Here is a 20,698-nt window from a genome sequence, read left to right as displayed (position 1 = left end):
ATATATATATATATATACAGTGAACCCTCGCTATAGCACGGTTCACCTTTCACGGTCTCGCTGCTTCATGGATTTGCATCGTTCATTGTGTTCTGCATTCTGATTGGCTAAACAGTCTCTCCAGTACTGTAGTTATTTGTAAAAAATCGTTTATACAGTACTTTTATTTGTTAAACAAATGCTTGGGCCTGTAAAAAGGTTTTGTTCTTTGGTTTGAATGCATTATGAAGTATTTCATTGTATAATAATTGTACAAATAATAAAGGTTACTACGTCATGGATTTTGCCTTTCACGGGTTCTTTTTGGAACGTAAACCCCATGAAAAACGAGGGTTCACTGTATATATTTTCCCCTTATTAGAAAACTGTTTTTACCTTTATTCCTCCTCCGGAGTTGTTTCTTCTCCTCATCACGAAGCTTCCTCTCAGCACCCTGCAGTACATGCACACAAAAAAGCAAAAGAAACAAAAACAAAGTTATTTTTCCACATTTGCTGAATCTTGATGACCAGACATCATTTTGCTACGGGCTCTCCTCGCCTTGTCACAGAAGACCTTGATCTGAGAGAAGGCTCTGTGGATGGGCCGGCTTCTGCAGCTGTTGTAGCTGTAGGTGTCGATCTGAATTATCAGAGGCATACCCTTCACCCCCTTCTGCAAGGAGAAGTCTGTGCTCAGACAGTTCACAGAAATAAAGACCTAGGAGGCAAACAGTTAACAGGAGTTAGAATTGGGCTCAGAAGATCAATCAGGAGCTGACACAAAGCAGCTGACTCCACACGGGGGACAAGTTTCAGAGAAATTACTGTGGGGCTGCTCAAACAATAACCTTCACAACAGGTTTGAGCTGCTGCTGCCAGAGTCTTGACTGGAGTTAGTGGGAGAGATCATATCTCCAGTTTTAGCTTCTCTCCATGGCTCCCTGTCAAATCCAGAATAGAATTCAAAATCTTACTTCTAACCTACAAAGCTCTCAACAACCTAGCTCCATCTTATATTACAGATCTTTTGTTCCATATTTTCCTAACAGAGCACTTCGCTCTCAGACTGCAGGTTTACTTGTGGTTCCTAGAGTTTCCAAAAGCAGAAAGGGAGGCAGATCTTTCAGTTATCAGGCTCCTCTCTTGTGGAACCAACTTCCAATCTCTGTCCGTGAGGCTGACACATTGTCCAGTTTTAACACTGGGATTAAGACTTTCCTTTTTGATAAATCCTATAGTTAGGGTTGGCTTGGGTTTCCTGAGCTGTCCCTTAGTTATGCTGCTATAGGCTTAGACTGCTGGAGGATAAAGTGACCACACTTTTTCACTCTGCTACTGTCTCTACTTACTCTGCTCAACCTGTTTGTATTTATAATTATTTCTATCCTAAAGTGTGTTTTTTGTCTTTCCTCCTATAGTCAGTACATCTGGACCTGCCGCTCTGTGGTTGTTTATCCTTCCTGTCCTCTCAAACCCAGCTGATCGAAGAGGATACATTTCTATGTATGTAAATGTATTTGTACAGTGCCCTGAGATAACTTCTGTTGAGACTTGGCACTACAGCATATAAATAAACTGAACTGAACATTAGCAAGTCGGAGACGCCGACTTGGCCTTCAGATTCTCCAGATGTCCTTCAAACTGTGTGATGTACTAGACAAACAAGTTCTACCTCCCAGTTTCATGAATTAAAGAGTCTGCTGATGATCTGATACCCAGCACACCTACAGAGGAGGTTACCTACATATAGATGCGTAACATGCATATTACGCTCAGATGATCTGCTGTCTTCCTACAGGAAGATCACCTTTATACACACATATACAGGTGTGTACTACTTGTACTAGTGCTTAGCCTATATTTAGTTAACTTTTTTCTTAATTCATATCTTACATCTTATTGTTTTTCTTTTGCATTTTATTGTTTAATGTACCTAGGAACCTGCATACATATTTTTGTTCCACCACATGTACCATAGGTGGTGCGAATGACAGAAACTTTGACTTTGACTCTGATTATTGCCTCAAATTCTGTTTGTGAGCGGATTCTAGTGGGTGGCGGGCGACATGCAAACCTTCACAAAATGCTAGGCCATTAATCAGAATAGTGATGGAGGGTTGGACATTTAACCCATTTCTAGGTTAGTGAAACACTTTTCATACAGGTACTAGGAGGCAAAAACAATTGTTTTACCATCACTTTTGTTTGATCAAATATATGAAAGTAGGCACATAATCACAGAGACTACAAGGTATATGAAAAACAAAAGTAAAATAAGAGTTGTAAATATATGAGTGTTGTTTTACTTCCTAGAATCTCAGAATCTCCTAAGAACCGTTTCTTTCAAGAACATACACTACCTGGCCAAAAAAACAAAATGTCACCACCAAAAAAAAGGACATGCACTAATATTTCATTGGACCTCCTTTATCTTTGATTACATCATGCATTCATGGCAGCATTGTTTCAATAAACTTCTACAATGTCACAAGATCCATTTCATCCAGTGTTGCATTAATTTTTCACCCAGATCTTGAATTGATGACTAGACACTAGGCATGATGGTGCATCACTTCACCTGCCTCTCTTCTTACCCTGATGCCCCCATCACTCTGGAACAGGGTCAATCTGGGCTCATCAGACCACATGACTTTCTTCCATTGCTCCAGAGTCCAATCTTTATGCTCCCTAGCAAGTTGAAGCCTTTTTTTCCAGTTAGCCTCACTGGTTAGTGGTTTTCTTAAGGCTGCACAGCTGTTCAGTCCCAGTCCCTTGAGTTCCTTCACTGTGTGTGTGTGGAAATGCTCTTACTTTCACCATTAAACACAGTCCTGAGTGCTGCTGTTGTTGTTTTTGCTGATGAAGATTCTCAGTCATCCAGGACATTATAAATTCAAAAAACGTTCAATACAAAAACAACTGGACTTTATTTGAATACTGTTGTTTTTCTTCTATTTGATTTCACCAAACGTTTAAGTGATCGCCGATCACGATCATTCAGGATTTTTTTCTGGCCACATGTCTTCCTTAAAGACGATGTGTCTCCACCATCCTTCCAGTTTTTAATAATGCGTTGGACAGTTCTTAACACAGTATTAGTGGTTTCTTCAACATCCTTAGATGTTTTCTCTGCTTGATGCCTGTCAGTGATTTGACCCTTCTCAAACAGACAGACATCTTTTCCACGACCACACGATGTGTCTTTCAACATGGTTGTTTAAGAAATGAGATGCAACTCATTGCACCAGTTGGGTTAAATAACTTGTTGCTGCTGAAAGATAATCACCCATGCAGTAATTATCCATAGGAGGCTCGTACCTATTTACTTTGTTAAATCCAGGTGGTAACTTTTTAAGGGCCATACAGTGTATCTCCTAATAACAAACACACTGACAGTGACACTGACTTGTTTTATTTTTGTGGGAACTGCTTTAGATTCAACTGATCACAACATTTTAGGACAGAGGCTTAACATGATATTGGGATTATTGTCATATTTATTGTCTGGTAGATTCCAGTTTGAATCATATTCATACACCAGAGTTAACCATGGAGTTCCTCAGGGTTCAGTGCTTGGGCCGATACCTTGACATATTTTCTTAATTTAGGTAAAGCTATTAGACATAGACAGCACTGAATAAATTAATATAGTTGTGCTGAATTTATAAATGAAACTTGATTAATCCACTGCATTGCTTGGATTACCAGCTTGTTTGTTCATTCAACCTTTATTTCTACAGGTTAATCCCATTGAGCCTCAGGGACTCTTCTACAAGAGAGATCTGATTCTAACAAATAGTGATGACAACAGTGGACAACAATCAATCAATCAATCAATCAATCAATCAAACTTTATTTATAGAGCCCTTTCCAGCAGCCAAAAGGTGCACAAAGTGCTGCACAGTACAGAAGTTAAAAACAAACAAGAATAATAAAAAAATCAGTCAGTTAAAAACAAAAACAATTAAAACATAGCAAAATTGTCAAAGACCTACTAGGTATTAAAAGCCTGCCTGAATAAAAAGGTTTTAAGATTAGATTTAAAATGCTCCATGTCAGTGATGGTGCACAAGTCCTGAGGTAGCTGGTTCCAGAGTCTGGGTGTGACAACCGAAAAGGCCCGGTCACCCCATCGTTTGTAGTTGGATTTTGGGACAGAGAGTAGAAATGTGTTAGATGATCTCAGTGTTCTCCTATATTCACGGACAGCTACAAGATTAGACAAATACAGTGGGGCAAGACCATTGAGAGCTTTAAAAGTGAAAAATAAAATTTTAAATTTAATTCTAAAATCGACTGGAAGCCAGTGGAGAGAAAATAAAACAGGGGTGATGTGCTCACGTCTGGAGGTGTTGGTTAAAAGTCGAGCTGCAGCATTTTGGACCAATTGCAGTCGTCTAATGGAGGATTGGGAGATTCCTGCATATAGGGAATTGCAGTAGTCGAGCCTTGAAGTTATAAAAGCATGGATGGCCTTTTCCAAATCAGAACGATTTAAAAAAGGCTTAACTTTGGATAAAAGACGTAACTGATAAAAACAGGCCTTGACTACAGAGGATATTTGTTTGTCAAACTTTAAGTCTTTATCAAATGTCACTCCCAAGTTTTTAACTGTGGATCTGAACTTGGATGTCAGAGCACCAAAGTTACAAGGAGCATCATCACCAAAGAAAATGCATTCTGTCTTTCCTTCGTTTAAAAACAAAAAATTAAGATGAAGCCACTGTTTAATGTCGGCAATACAATCAACGAAAGGTGTGAGAAGGTTACTGTTTTTAGGTTTCATTGGTAAATAAATTTGTACATCATCAGCATAGCAGTGAAAAGAAAAATTATGTTTGGCTATCACTGATCCAAGGGGCAGCATGTACAATGTGAAGAGGACAGGACCAAGAATAGAACCCTGTGGCACACCACAAGAGAGAGGGGCAGAGGAGGAAGACAGATTATTAAGCATGACAGAGAACGTTCTGTTGGTCAAATAAGCAGTGAACCACTTGAGAGCTGTACCAGAAATTCCAACATAATGTTGGAGACGAGACAACAGGACAGCGTGGTCCACTGTGTCAAACGCAGCTGTAAGGTCCAGCAGCACCAGAGCAACGGGACACTTGACATCCATGGACATGGAAATGTCATTATGGACTTTTAACAGGGCTGATTCGGTAGAATGACGGGTTCTAAATCCAGACTGAAATGTTTCATAGATACCATGGTTTTCTAAAACAAAGACAATAATAGACAATCATAAAGGATGTGTACTAATTGAGATGTTCTTTTTTCTTTTTTTTGTCTTGAGACAAGAATCTGGATGTGCATCACTAAAATTAGAAACAACTTGTCCCAAAAAGATGCAGAAAAACTGGTCCATGCATTTATTACATCTAGGCAGGATTATTGCAATTGTTTATTATCTGGATGTCTAAAAACTTTTTCAAAAAGTCTTAGTTGATCCAAAATGCTGCTGCCAGAGTTTTAATGAGAGTTGATTGGACAAGTCATATTTCTCCAGTTTTAGCTTCTCGCCATTGGCTCCCTGTCAAATCCAGATGTTCCTTACTTTCCTAACAGAGCACTTTGCTCTCAGACTGCAGGTTTACTTGTGGTTCCTAGAGTTTCCAAAAACAGAATGGGAGGCAGATCTTTCAGTTATCATGCTCCTCTCTTGTGGAACCAACTTCCAGTTTCTGTCCGTGAGGCTGACACATTGTCCAGTTTAAGACTGGGATTAAGACTTTCCTTTTTGCTAAATCCTATAGTTAGGGTTGGCTTGGGTTTCCTGAGCTGTCCTTTAGTTGTACTACTATAGGCTTCGACTGCTGGAGGACAAACTGACCACACTTCCTCACTCTGTTGCTGTCTTTACTCACCCCAGTGTTCGAGTTTGTATTTGTAATTATTTCTATCATTAAACATTGTTTGTTTGTTTGTTTATCTTCTCATTGAAACCACACCTGGACCACTTACTGGTCGTCTGCATCTCTTTCCAGTCCTCTCGATCTCCAGCAGAACATCCAGCCTGGTTCTGCTGGAGGTTTCTTCCTGTTAAAAGGGAGTTTTTCTTTCCCACTGTCGCCTCCATGTTTGCTCAGGATGAACAATAGCACTGAAAGGAAGATTCAGCTCCACATGCTGACTTCCTTAGTTAGACTACCTTTATATTTTATAATTAGCATTTCATGATGTACTGTATGTGGTCTTGTTCTATTATATCTGCACTGAATTAAATTGATTTAGCTTTGAATCTGACTTAAACGGGCTTGTTATTTTTGTTGTAAAGTACCCTGAAATACTGTTGTTGTGAACTGGAACTATATAAAAATCTGGATTAAATAGTGACTCTTGACTCAGTAATGACAGAGAGGTGCTCAGACCAGAGGCAGCGCTCAGTAAACAGTCAAAACCACTACCACGATGACAAATGGCCTTCAAATCTAACGCTTTCCAGATGTCCTACAGTCGACTCCATGAGTGTACAGTGTAAACACAGTGTGCGGTTATCTCACGTTTTGTTACATTGAAAGATTCTCATGATCGATGCCAAGACGCAGAAATCACCTCAAACACCTGATGGACTTTCCTGTTAAACCGGATCAACAGCTCGAGCAGCAGGTCGGCACAGACAGATAACGGCAGTTCCTCCAGCGATTTTCCCACTGCGCAGCATCAACAGCATCGTGCCTGAACCTGCAGAGGTGAGGGCTGATGGCTCCAAAAGCCTAAAGCACAAAGGAGCCTCCTACACAGCTCCACAAACTCACACCCCCACAGGCCCGAGCCATTTCAGTTCCTCCACAAGTGCCACATGAGCTGCTGCTAGCATCTGTGGACGTGTGTGAGTAGGAGGCTTGTTGTGTTCGTGCTTACGGCATGTGAGAGCGCTCAAATGCCTTCCTAAAAAAGTGAAAAGTTCACAAGGGCCCCATGAAGTGGCCATCCGCACCAACGGGCACAAACAAACAAACAAAAGCCGAGTCGTGCCGCAGGAAGATGCTCTTACAATGAGGATTGCGCTGGTTGTTGCCTGGCAACACACAAATCATGCCAAAACACAAAGAAAAAAAAAACTACTGAATATTTGCACCAAATATCTGCTTTGATTCACATCACAGTCTAATTATGTTTGGAAGCAAAGCTTTCCAGGTAATACTAAATAAACGTACATATGAAGACAATAACAGAACGGAGCCGGGACAGAGCCCACTGAGCCGCTGCCTGGGGCTGACACAAAGCGCCGGCAGCAGAACATTTTGTTTTCCACAACATTTCCATCCTGAGACACCAGAAGATGAACTCTAAACCTGGAGATGATGCAACACGAGAGGAACTCTAAACCTGGAGATGATGCAACATGAGAGGAACTCTAAACCTGGAGATGATGCAACATGAGAGGAACTCTAAACCTGGAGATGATGCAACATGAGAGGAACTCTAAACCTGGAGATGATGCAACACGAGAGGAACATCAACATGTCATGCGTAAAGGAGAAACAACATGCAACAGTAAAGCAGTGACAAGAGGACGCTGATGTTCCCTCGTCACTGACGGATTGGAGATGTGAACGTTTGTAGCTTACAACATGAGCGTTTTTCTGGACTGGAATTGAACTGGGAATGCCTTAATGTTACTGGTGCAAGATATTCGTGGGCAGGCGTTTTATTGTGTATAAAAAGTATTTGTTATTTTTCTTGACTGAGGTGGTGCAGAGTGACGGACCCTGGTGAATGGAGGGAACAATTTTACCCACCACCCGGTGCAATGGCTGAGCCAGGGGGTGGCCAGTGGTGGCCTTGGCCTAGCTAACGCTATGCATATGTAACCACTGACAGTGGTGGCCATCTCAGATTTTGACATGGCAACCCAATTTTTGATAGGGACCTCCCTTATGGGGCCGAGATGGGGTAGAGGTAGGGCAGCCGACTTGGGACCAGAAAGTCATGGTTTGACTCCCAGCCATTCCGACATGTTGTGGTGTCCTTGAGCAAGACACCTAATCCCTAATTGCTCCCCAAACACTTGCATAGCTGCCCACTGGATGCATCTCAGGTGTTACGGGTTAAATGCAAAGAACTAATTTAATCTAATTTAATCTAATTTAATTTAATTTAATTTAATTTGGGGGAGTGGTGGCGCAGAGGTTAGAGAGGTGGGCTTGTGATCCGAAGATCGCCGGTTCACGCCCCGGCCCCGACAACATCAAAAATTGTGGGTGGGGTAGGTGAAACACCCACACTTGCCCCCACCCTCATTCGCCCCACTCTGGGCCCATGAGCAAGGCCCTTAACCCCCACCATGTGCTCCCTAAAACAGGTCTCTCTTGAAAATGAGTTCTCGTGGCTCAATGAGACTAACCTGTATAAATAAAGGCTAAATGAAAAAAAAAAAACATTGTATGGGAACATACAATGACGACAACACATGGCACTTATAATTACTACAATATATAAATAGGTATACTGTATATTATGCCTGGATGTAGAAACACACTGAAATGGAAGTTGGTCCGTTGCTTATTTTTCAAGTTATCCAGCTCACTGGAAGAACAGGCAGATGAACAAAGGGTATTTCCAAATTCCCTCCTCACTCCACAACAGAGGAAATAAAGATGAACAGGTTCTAGTAAGACAACAGCATTAAGGTTAATAGAAAAAATCATTTCAAGGCACTAGCAATTATTTCTCAACAACACAAACAACAAGAGTTGGTTAGAGCAAAGTCAGCTGTGAAGTCAAGGCCCAGCCAGCCTTGAGGGAATGCACATCACCCGCTGCATTCAACACATCTGGTTTACACCAAGATCGTCTTACGTTTAGAAATGATGGATTTGTTGACGGAGTAAGAGTCGCTCAACCAGCCAAGCACATGCCAAACAAAAGTTCGTATTTAAGAATGAGATGCGTCTGTGCTCCCAAAGTCATGTGACAAATGAGGAGCCAGGGACGGTGTAGGGGAAACAACAACAAAAGTTGATATTCTGCCAAAAGCCCCAAACAAAACCGAACTTCCCTGCAAGCATGTCTTCATTTTGTCAAACTGCTCCAGGAATAAAAGAGCTTATATTTCTGAACATTGTTCTTTCTTGGTTCAGCTGTTAGCAGCTGCAGGTCAGCTGACCAGGTCTCATTATCACCTGCTGCCGAAAGGTGAAGGCGGGTGATAATGTTTCTGCCTGCTGTGTTTGTTTGTCTGTAGCGTTAGCAAAATATTTCATCGACCAGTACATAGATTGTACTAAAACTCTATGAAACCAGTTGTTGGACGTACATCTGCTACTGATACCAGAGTCAAGATGGTCGCCACACAAAGCAACCTTAAAACACAAAGATGGATCCGAGTCAGTCAGTTTTACGTTTGTTATCATTTCAAATCCAAAACTAAAATAAAATTTTAAATCGTTTGCCGTCTTTCCTCCAATGACTCAGCTTTTCTTGAAGTAACTTCCATCCTTTACAGACGTATTTACCGACGTGTCTGCTGTGCAGATCAGACTTGTGTCCACACGTACAGCTTCATGTTTAAATACATTTAGACTTCAAAGCAAAGCGTGTGCACACCTAGCTTCATAAATCTGTGTGTGTGTGTGGGGGGGGGGGGGGGGGTGATCATGAACCCGTCCACCTTTGTGTATTCATCGTGCTGTAAATCTACACAGAATGACTGCACCTCAGCTCTGTCACTGAAGAATGACTTGGTCTCAGCGAACGATAAATCAAAGAGTTGTAAGGCCTCTGTTACGTTGGACATGTCACATAAAGACACGTTCCCAGTGAGGGACACCCCATAAAAACATGGTTTTAGAGAAAACGACAGGTTGAGGTGCTTGTTTTCATTTAGAATGATGATGAAGAGTTGTCGTTTGTGGTTGCTTCTTCAGAAACTGGACGTCACATCGCTCCTCGGGATTATTTCCCCTTCACAGAAAATCAAAGACAAATGAAGCTAAGGCCCAACCACACATGAGATTAGGGGTGCACCGATTTCCTTAATTTTGGGAAATCGGATGTTACTTGTATGAGAAACCGGCTTTACAGATTTTTTTAGTTTTTGTCTGAACTTCATTTATATTTCAGAGCACGACCTCGTGGCCAGTTAAAACAAGTTTGTATTGTTTCTAGGTTACTGTTCAAAAGGAATGTTTTTATAAAATAAGATGGAAAATAGAAGGTGCATTGTGACCTTATAACTCCTGACAGTGTTGCTTATAAAACAAAATCGGTATCGGCCAAAATCGATGAAGATGATGATGATGTGCTGATCGGCACATTCTTTCAACACTTTTCAGGGGATGTTGTCTGGGCCGGTTGCCTTGTGCGGATTAATCCTCCTGAAGGTCCTCCTTACTTCTGCTGAGGCCACGCTGAGATGCTCTTCATCCAGTGGTGGGGCGAGTCTGGTGCTGGGTGGTCTGGTGAAGAACATTTCCACACGCACAATGCGAAGGGAACTCAAGGGATTGGGACTGAACAGCTGTGTAGCCCTTTCTACCCCGATGGTGCAGGCATATTCCAAGATGACAACGCCAGGATTCATCGGGCTCGAATTGTGAAAGAGTGGTTCTGGGAGCATGAGACATGATTTTCACACATGGATTGACCATCACAGAGTCCAGACCTCAATTCCATTGAGCATCTCTGGGATGTGCTGGAGAAGGCTTTGTGCAGTGGTCAGAATCTTCCATCATCAACACAAGAGCTTGGTGAAAAATTAATGCAACGCTGGATGAAATAGATCTTGTAACCTTGTAGAAGCTTATCAAAACAATGACACAGAGAGTGCATGATGTAATCAAAGATAAAGGAGGTCCAACAAAATATTAGTGTGACTTTTTTTTTTGGTGGCGACTGTTTTTTGGGCCAGGCAGTGAAGCGCCTCTTTGTCTTTTTCCTGGCAGCTGCATTTCTAACATCCTTCTACCAGTATACCCACTGTCCCTCATCTGGACATGTCCAAACCACTGTCCCTCATCTGGACATGTCCAAACCACTGTCCCTCATCTGGACATGTCCAAATCACTGTCCCTCATCTGGACATGTCCAAACCACTGTCCCTCATCTGGACATGTCCACACCATCTCAGTCTGGTCTCTCTAACTTTATCTCCCAGTTGTTCAACCTGTGCTGTACCTCTGATGATCTCATTCCTGATCTTCTCCATCCTTGTCTCTCCTAAGGAGAACCTCAACATCTTAATTTCTTCACTTCCAGTTCTTTCTCCTGTCTTTTTGTCCATGTCTCCGTCTCCAGACCATAAAACATAGCTGGTCTCACCACTGTTTGTAAACTTTTCCTTTCACCTTTGCTGACACCCTTTTGTCACAAATCACTCCTGAAACTTTTCTCCATCCACTCCATCCTGCCTGGACTCTTGTTCACCTCTTTATGACATTCCACATTTTCCTGGACAGTGGACCCCAAGTACTTGAAGTCCTTCACTTGTGTGACCTCTGCTCCTTGCAGCCTCACTGTTCACAGGAGACAATGAATTGTGGAAAAGACAGGAGGGTCTGACAGTGATCTGATGATGATGTTGAAACTAGGCAGCATCAACAGTTCATTGGTGAGCAGCTGTGGACGTAAAGAGCTCTCCAAACTAAACCTTTTGGCATCGTGAAGCAATCTTCTCAAAGCGACAAACAAAAAGCACAGAGCAAACTCAATGTTCCTCCTCTCGACTGTTACCTTGGCTCCTTCACTGACGTCCCAGGTGAAAGACACAGCATTGTAGGCGATTTCCTCCACGTTCCCAATGGTGCTGAAGCTCTCCTTGTAGTCAGCTGCAAGCAACGTGAGAAAACAGGAAGAACACGATTCAGGCAGGAGTTAGGAGGAAGTGTCCTGTCAGTGCCTGTTTGAACATTTCAGCTCAACGTGTACAAGAGAAAAGTGAACAAAACACTTGAACAAATGTGACATGAGAAGATAAATATTTATTGATCCCGCAGGAAATTGTTGTGGAAGAATTTATTACCCGAGAGACAAATTCCTATTATTACTGACGTTTAACACATTTCATTTAGTATTTCATTGATTCTCATTGTTTTTCTGTCATTATATTTTAATTTGATGCTTTAAATTACCGGCACATCTTGTCATCATTCTCTTTAATTTACTGCCTTGATCTTATTGTCAAGCACTTTGGTAACAGCTGCTGTTGGAAATGTGCTTTATAAATAAATTTCACTTGACTATTAAGAAATGCCTCCAGCAAAAACTTCAACTTATCCAAAAGTGGTGATCAACTTAAAAAAGCGTCCCCATTGCTAACATATTTTATCAGTTAATTATTATCGAAATATCATTACATACATGGATGTTTGACAGTTTTTAGCCCTTTATACCACTTTAATAGGACATTTGACACTTTTTGCTGCTGATTATCCATGCTGCTGATTATCCATGCTGCTGATTATCCATGCTGCTGATTATCTATGCTGCTGATTTCTTTCATTAAGCTGCTGTATTCGTACCCATCTGCTCACAACAGACTCATATTCTGGCTGCTGTTTAATACACCATATTATTTATATTATTATTGTTTAGCATATATCGTAGATACTTGTAAACTGTTTCTTTTTATACTTTATATTTTTGTTATTTTTGGGTGTAATTGGGAGCTTGAGTTTTAGTTTTATTCCACCTCATGTACCACATGTGATGTGAATGACAATAAAGGACCTTGAAAAGTTTCCTAACGAACATCTGATTAAACAAATATCACTCGGACGTTTAATTTAATTATCACACTTCACTGAAAGCAAAAGGTAACGCATAATATTTATTGCCCATATCCATGTTTGTGTTTCTGTGTCTGTTAGCAAAATATTTGATGAACTACTGGACAAATTGTACTGCAATTTTAAGGAAATAATTGGTGGATAAACCTTTACAACTGATGAAGTTTTGTAGCAAACCCACTTGATGGTGGCTGGCGTGGCTAACTGGCTTTAGCAAACATAAAAATGACTATAACAGAGACAGTTTTACAGATAAAGAGAAACTTAGGTATAAATGTAGTTGAGATTAATTCACAACACAAACTTTATGATGCACGTCTAATTGTGCAAGATCTTAGCTTAAAACGCCAACATCAACCATGATCCAGTCCGCTCTTTGTGTCTGTTAATAAAATATCTCACTGTTAATCGTGTTTTACTGAAACTCAGAAAGTAGTCATTGGATGTACAGCTACAGCTGATTTACCTTTTGGGGTTAATCCAGTTCAAGATGGCTGCCACAGCTAATCAACCAAAGCAAATAACAAAGAGATGCCTACTGCTCAGTCAGAGATACTGAGGGATAACTGCATGCGTCAGTCACAGAGTCCTTCATGGCACAGATCGGTGTGGCGTCTCTCACATCACGAAACATGGCCCCATGGAATTACACGTCTCACCAAAACTGCTACGTCATCATTTGTCTGCATAAAGGTGATTTTAGTTTAAAGCTCTGGCATAAAAAGCAAAATAAAAAAGAATCAACAAAATGATTTTGTAAACTTTAGGTCCATCTCTGTCGACTGAATTATGGACATTTTTGTGTTTCTGGCTGTGGCAGCCATCTTGATTCAAGGATTCAAGGTTCTTTGTCATTCACATCACATGTGGTACATGAGGTGGAATGAAATTGTGTACACAGGCTCCCAGTTACATCCCACAATAGCAATGTTAATAAGTTAGCTATGTGTAATAGCGATGTTTGATTTGTCAGCTGTACAGTTTCATGAGGGATTTTAGCCACAGACAGACACACCAACTGGTGAAAACATTATCCACCTTAATCTTTAACCAGTATGTACCAGTACATAAAAACAAACCTATTTAACATTCTGTCTCTGCTCGCTTGATTTAAGACTTTATTCTTCTTTCATCTGCTCCCTTCTTCAGGGCTCTCCACAGGGAACTAACTCGCATGAAGACTTGGCAACAGTTTTTACACCAGGTGCCTTTCCTGACTAGGCCTGTCTCAATAAACAATAAATCAATTAATCGCATGATGAATGAAAATTATCAACCTCATTTTCATTTATCGGCTTCATCGTTTCTTCATGTCTCTCTTTCTACTGAAGACACTGGATGACAAAAGGTTCAACTCCGGTGCTCTTCACTGACCCCTCCCTTCCTCTTTTCTCTTTAAAATCCATTTTAAATCGTCCAAAATCGTGTTTTTGGATCATTAAAAACAGCTAAGCTATGAGCTAAGCTATGAGCTAAGCTAACAGGCCGACCGCAGCGAAAAACCTGTCTTGTCAAAGCTCCAAAATTCACGGTTGAAACCTGTGCTTTCGTGTAAAAAGTTGTTTTTCTCTGCAAAAAGAAGCTGAGAACCTGTTTAATGATTTTTTTATTAAAAGCTTTGTGTGAAAAATGCTCTAGAGCTCAAACCTCACCGAGCATCCGCCATTTTGAGAACCGAATAAAGGAAGGAGAGACAGCCCATGTCACGTCAAGAGGCCTCCCTCCCATTTTTCTTAGAGAGACATGCTGCTCGCTCCCTCACTATCCATCCTTTGGTTCAAACTATCTTATAGTGCCATCCAGTGGTTGAAAAAAGGTGTTATACACAAAAAAAAATTAACCAACATTTCTTCTTAAATTTGGCAATATTTATTAATTATTGTCAAATTTCAAACAATATTATCGTTTATCGCAATAATTTCCAAGACAATTAATCACCCAGCAAAATTTGTTATCGTGGCGGTCCTGACGCAACGACACACCACCGAGCTACAGCCCTCTGTGTGGAGCGGAGAGTTGCCATCTAGAGCACCCGGGGGAGCAGATGGTGGGGGTTAAGGGCCTTGCTCAAGGGTTCAGAGTGGGACAGATGAGGATGGAGGCAGGTGTGGGTGTTTCACCATTCCCACCCACATTTTGATGTTGTCGGTACTGGGAGTTGAACCGGCGACCTTTCGATCACAGGCCCACCTTCTCCAACCTCTGCGCCACCACGCCCCCTTGCTTGATTTAAGAAAGACTTGTCTTTAAATAAACAGCCTGTGTCATCAGATCAACAACTGTTTCTGTGTCACCTGTTTAACAGTTTCTGGAGGTAAATCAGAATCTGACATCTGATCCTTTCAGCCAACAATCCCACGTCTAACTATGGAAGTCCTACGCACTCGTCATGTATTAATCTTCATTTGCCTACGTGGTCTATAGCAAGTCAGTGCTGGTGCCATTAATGGTCTGGACTTGCCACACGCTCCGACCCGGTAGAGTCTGACATGAGCGGCTCATTCCTGCGAGTTTGAAAGCACAGGTTGAGGCCTGCCTCCGGCTGATCCAACAGGATATGGCTCCCATCCAGACATTCGCCTATTCCTCCTCTTAACGTCTATGCAAATGTGGCCGTTCCTCTTCACAGCGCTCCTGTGGGAATCCAGGATCGACTGTTATTCAAATCGAATCAGGTTTCACCTCAGGATAAGTGATGGGATTTCCTTGCAGGTTCACCACCTGCTCCCTCCCCCCTCGTTACCCTAATGAGTGTGTGGGGCTCAGGTGAACACGTCCATTTAAAAAGTGACACTCAATAGTACCTATAAGCCATCTGCTGCGTTTGTTTACAGGTGGAGGAAAACAGAAACTAAAGGCCAGGTGTTCCTTAAAGGAATGCATGTCAGCCACTGCCTTTCACTACAAAATGTGGAGCCAAGATCATCTGGTGACGGGAAGGAACGGCGTTCAAACCTCAAAATTAACTGTGTAATCAGAAGTGATCCTGTGACCTGTTAGGGCTCGGAGTATGTGTTGTGAATGACCTTCAGCTACTAACACAGAGCTTCAGCTCAGCATCTGTAATCATTTATAGTCACTTTTGTGTTTTCTAAAGGACAAGCAGCTTTGATAGACAGTTTTTATTACCATGTCCAAAGGTTAGTCAGCTGCAGGCGTCGTACCACTGATCCCTTTCTCAAAGTTGCGTTAGAATCTGATCCAGGATTCATTACACGTGTTGCTAATGAGTAAGTAAGTGCTGTGTGTTGTCATCACTGAATGTTCCCATACGATGAAGAAATTAGTTGTCTGCATTTAACCCAGCACACCTGAGGTACACCCCGGTGGAGCAGTGGGCAGCTACGTAGGTGCCTGGGGAGCAGTTAGGGATTGAGTGTCTTGTTCAAGGACCCCACATGTGGGCATGGCGGGGGGTCAAACTGCGACTTTCTGATCCCAAATCGGCTGCCCTACCTCTCCACCATCTTGGTCCCCCCGATGCAAACAAACACCAACACAGCAAAAACATCATCACCCTTCCCCTTTCTGTGGTGGAAGACAGCAACACAGCAGCTCACCAATGTCCAGGACCCTCTGCTTGGCAGTGTGCTGGCGAGAGTGCCAGTATTTCCAGTTCTTTAGCTGCTCATCTCTGGACTTGTCCTCTCCAAAAACAACCATGATGACACTCTGCACATGCAGGAGACATTCAGGTATTAGAGCAGAAAGGTTCCAGTTTCAAACCTGAGCCTCTGCATGCACCACCACCACCACCACCCTCACCTGTACGACACTGTTCTGCTGCAGGTCGGAGCCTCCCGCAGCCCTGCTGGATGAGTTCCCATCATGCCCCTGCGATAGTGTGGCTCCATTCAGCCACTCTCCATCTCTGCGCTGACAGAGGGACGAGCTGAAGCCCGCCTCGGTGAGCGTCAGAGCGTAGAACTGGCCTCGGTTCAGGTAGGCCATCGGACCGTCTGCCTGCCGCAGCCGCAGAGACATGCTGGCCTCCAGGCTGTACTTGAAACCGTCACTAAGGTCAGAAGCACATGCAGGAACATCCGACAGGTCTTAAACGTTTACAGTAAAAGCAGAGGAATCACAGTTTCTCCAGAACTGCAGGGTGAACGTCCAGTGCTGAACGACTCCGCTGAAGAAGCTGAAACTGGGCTACTAAAGCTAGGCGTTAAACACTAGCTAAACTGAGCTAAACCCTGGCTGAAAGCCAAACACACCAACACCAAGCTAAAACTAGCAAAGTGGTAACTGAAAGCAGTAAGAGTCTAGCTAGAAGCTACAAGTAGCAACAGTGTAGCTAAAAGGTATTACAGGTACAGCTAAATTTTTAAAAAAGTAGCTAAAAGTATAAAAATGTTAATAAAGAATAAGTAGCAAAATGTCAGCTAAAAGTGGAACAAAAGCCAACCAAAAGCTAAATGTATAAAAAGGCTAGCTAAAAGTCAAACAAAGTATAAAGCTAGCTAAAGGTCAACATCGAGAAAGAGTAGTACAGTAAGTAGGACAACAAGACTCAAATAGAGCTAATTAGCTGAAGCAGAATTCGAAGAACAACGGTTTTGAAGGAGCTGAAGAAATGTCAGTGTAATTTGGGGGGAAATGTTTGTAAAGTTAAATATTTTGAAATACGAATTTCCAAAAAACCAAAGTCACAGCATCCATCTCGTGTATGAGCTGAATGCTTGGATAAATGGTGAATGGTCTGTACTTCTACATCTTTCTGTCTTATCGAGACACTCAAAGCTGTTTACAACAATCTGTGCCTCATTGACCCACTCATACAGAACTCTACTAGATCTGTACAGAGAATAATCAGAGCTTTATCACATCCATACACTGTGGGACACACATCGGAGGCAGTGAGGGGTTCAGTGTCTTGCCCAGGGACACTTCAGCATGTGACTGCTGCTGGAATTGAACCGCCAACTCTTGCATTTGCTGTATAAACAGCTAAAATAACACGAAGTATGAAGAAGTAATTGAACTGCAAAATGTGTGAGAAGAACATCAGAAACAAAGAAACCTTACTGATTCACACAATTAATAAATGTTAACAAGTTGAGAAAAAATAAATAAATAAATAAGTGTTTGTTTTAATCTTTCATCTCATTAAATGGTAAAAACAAAAACCAACACAAAATTATGTTATTTTTGTTTTGCAATCAAATTACATCGACACTATTTTAACCATTTATACATCAAATATCCAGCATTAGTTGATTAGGAATACACGATGACTCTTAGTTTTGGATGATTTTTGTACTTTGAAAAAAACTACATTCATTTAAAATAAATCCATCCATCAAACTCCATTGAGCTCTTTTTAATTTCTTCTAAAACATTGTTCCACGTGAAATCCCTTCAGCATAGTGGTCCCTTTTGGCCTCTTCTGCTACTTTTAGTTTTTAGCTATTGTTGTGCAACTTTTATTAATCTTTTAGTTACCATTTAGTTCCAGTATTGCCCATTTTAATTTACCTTCTCTTTTGCTACTTTTAGCTACCGTTTTGCTCATTTTAGCTTATAGCTACTGTTCTGCTACATTTAGCTTGTGCTCTTCTGCTTTATACTTGTGTTCTGCTAATTGCAGATTTTCACATTTAGTTCAGCTCATTTTAGCCTCTGTTCCGTTTGTTCTAACTTTATCCATTCAGTTTTAGCTTCTTCAGCAAATTTCAGCAGTCATGCACTCAGCACTCATGCTGCACTATCACAGAATATTCTGTTTTTCTAGTTTATTCATCCTCTTGTACCGCAGCATTGGCTGCACATGTCACGGTTTCACTTTACTTTGCACATTTATTAGCTGCGTATCTGAATGCTAACTTACACTGGTAGATTATAGATGAAGGGATCAGCTCCCGAGGAAGACCTTCTTTGGTAAATCTGTGAAAGGAGTATTAAAAATGTAAATGAACACATGCAGTAGGTGGGGGGGAGATAAATTGTATGTGACCCAGACTCCACAGCAAAACACAACGCTGTAACACATAACTAGAGCCTGACCGATACATCTGGAGGACCGATATTTTGGGCCGATAAAGGCGTTTGGGGTCATTATCTGTGATCATTGTCCCATTATGCGCCAATATAAACACTTCTAATTTTTACACCTAAAATGCTGGGAAAAGCCGTAACTGTCCAATGTATCCAGCAGAGGGCGCATGTGGACTCCTTTCAAGTCATGGCCGTTCACTTTAACTTTCAGTTTCAGCACAGCCGAAGCAGCGAGCAATACTGTGTAGCTTGTTTCTCTGAACAGAGAATGATGAGTTGATTAGAACGGATCTGTCAAATAAAAAAAATCAACAATAATGAATTCTCTTCAATCCTCCAACCTGCTGGTCATTAGCTACGTGTCTCTCAAGTTAGCAAGCTAATGTTCAGATAACCTAGCATAAACTATTACCTTGTAAAACTTGATCCAGAACAATAACTCTAATGTCGAGGTAAATATATATCAGTGTTAGTAACATTATCTTTGTCGTCTTCAAAGAAATGCATTGTTTGTCTGAAATCTTTACTTCTCTACAAAGAAAACTAAACGTTGCTGCTGTCAGTACTAATTAGACCTTCACGTGACCGACTGTTTAAACAAAGAACAGGAAGGGTTTCTCTCTTTAATTTACATTTATGTAACACACTTGATAACTTTATGGTGACTAGTGGAGGATAGAAAATGTGAACGCACGTTAGGAAGACTGTTTCAAGAATTCAAGTGGTTTAAAAGTAGCTGTTTAATTAATTATTGGGGATGGACAAAGCTTAAAATTTTTCAGCCATTATGTTGTTTATCGGCATCAGGCTTCCCCTCCCAATATCGATGACAGACCAAATGTCCATAGCAGTCAGGCTCTACACGCAGCACTAACCTCTTCTTCCACAGAGCCCTCATAGGTGCTGTCTGGAGTGCTGCTCTGTTCATCTTTCAAGTACCCGCTGAGACCCAAATCATAGCGGCTCTGCTCGTAAACCATCCTCAGGTGCCCTTTAGGTTCTTCTTGATAAGAAGCACCGGAACAAGACACTGCCACGGAGGCTTGATCTTCCGATTTGACCAGAGCAAGAGGAGCGCTGCCCCCACCTTTCCCACCTCCTCCTCTGGGATCTCCTGCGAGGCCCGCAGCTCCCTGCCTGGAGCTGGGATGTTCTGCAGCGACGCTGTTGTTGAGAGAGAGGTTGACTGGCATGGACCTCAGTACTGGACAGCTGGGATCCAGCACGTCCTGACTGCTGTAGTTATGAGGCGCAGCAGCAGGCGTGTCAGCAGCACCACCGGACGTGCATTTCCTCTCTCTGGGAATCTAACGGGGAAACAGTGAATTGAGAAAAATTTGAAACTTGATCCTGAGAGCTGGAGGAAGACTGCTGAAATTTGATGATGAAGGCAGAACTGAGTTGTGAAATCTAAAAGATGCAGATCACTACCTAAAGGAGAAAAGAAAAACTCTCGCTAAATGCTAAAAGTAGCAAAAGACCAAGTATAAAAACAAATATCACCCGAAATTAGCAAAATGCTAAATAAAAGCTAAAAGTTGAAAACCACTAGCTAAATGCAGCAAAAGGTTAACGAAAAGCTACATAAAAGCTAAAAGTAGCAAACCACTCAATAAATGCAGCAAAATGTTTACAAAGAGCTAAATAAAAGCTAAAAGTAGCAAAGCACTAGCTAAATGCAGCAAAAGGTTAACGAAGAGCTACATAAAAGCTAAAAGTAGCAAACCACTAGCTAAATGCAGCAAATGGTTAACAAAGAGCTACATAAAAGCTAAAAGTAGCAAACCACTCAATAAATGCAGCAAAATGTTTACAAAGAGCTAAATAAAAGCTAAAAGTAGCAAAGCACTAGCTAAATGCAGCAAAATGTTAACTAAGAGTTAAATAAAAGCTAAAAGTAGCAAACCACTAGCTAAATGCAGCAAAAGGTTAAAAGCTAAATAAAAGCTAAAAGTAGCAAAGCAATAGCTAAATGCAACAAAATAT

At 41.5% G+C, this 20,698-nt stretch overlaps 1 protein-coding gene across 1 annotated transcript in view; it reads right to left on the bottom strand.

Annotated features, from left to right (window-relative positions):
• Positions 1–20,698, bottom strand: part of LOC119410408 (grainyhead-like protein 2 homolog) — a 35,575-nt gene that overhangs the window by 12,958 nt on the left and 1,919 nt on the right. Inside the window, exons 3-9 of the mRNA XM_037677320.1 lie at positions 19,588–20,019; positions 18,546–18,601; positions 16,481–16,730; positions 16,276–16,387; positions 11,661–11,755; positions 541–699; positions 339–433 (exon numbers count right to left, since the gene is read on the bottom strand). Coding sequence (XP_037533248.1) covers positions 339–433; positions 541–699; positions 11,661–11,755; positions 16,276–16,387; positions 16,481–16,730; positions 18,546–18,601; positions 19,588–20,019 — 1,199 coding nt within the window. The remainder of the gene's footprint in view (positions 1–338; positions 434–540; positions 700–11,660; positions 11,756–16,275; positions 16,388–16,480; positions 16,731–18,545; positions 18,602–19,587; positions 20,020–20,698) is intronic.

The sequence above is a fragment of the Nematolebias whitei genome, chromosome 5 (assembly GCF_014905685.2).
Source record: "Nematolebias whitei isolate Nwh7 chromosome 5, NemWhi1, whole genome shotgun sequence".
In the NCBI taxonomy this organism is placed as follows: Eukaryota; Metazoa; Chordata; class Actinopteri; order Cyprinodontiformes; family Rivulidae; genus Nematolebias; species Nematolebias whitei.
The sequence above is the reverse complement of the archived record's forward strand: the minus strand, read 5'-3'. Positions and strand labels throughout refer to the sequence as shown.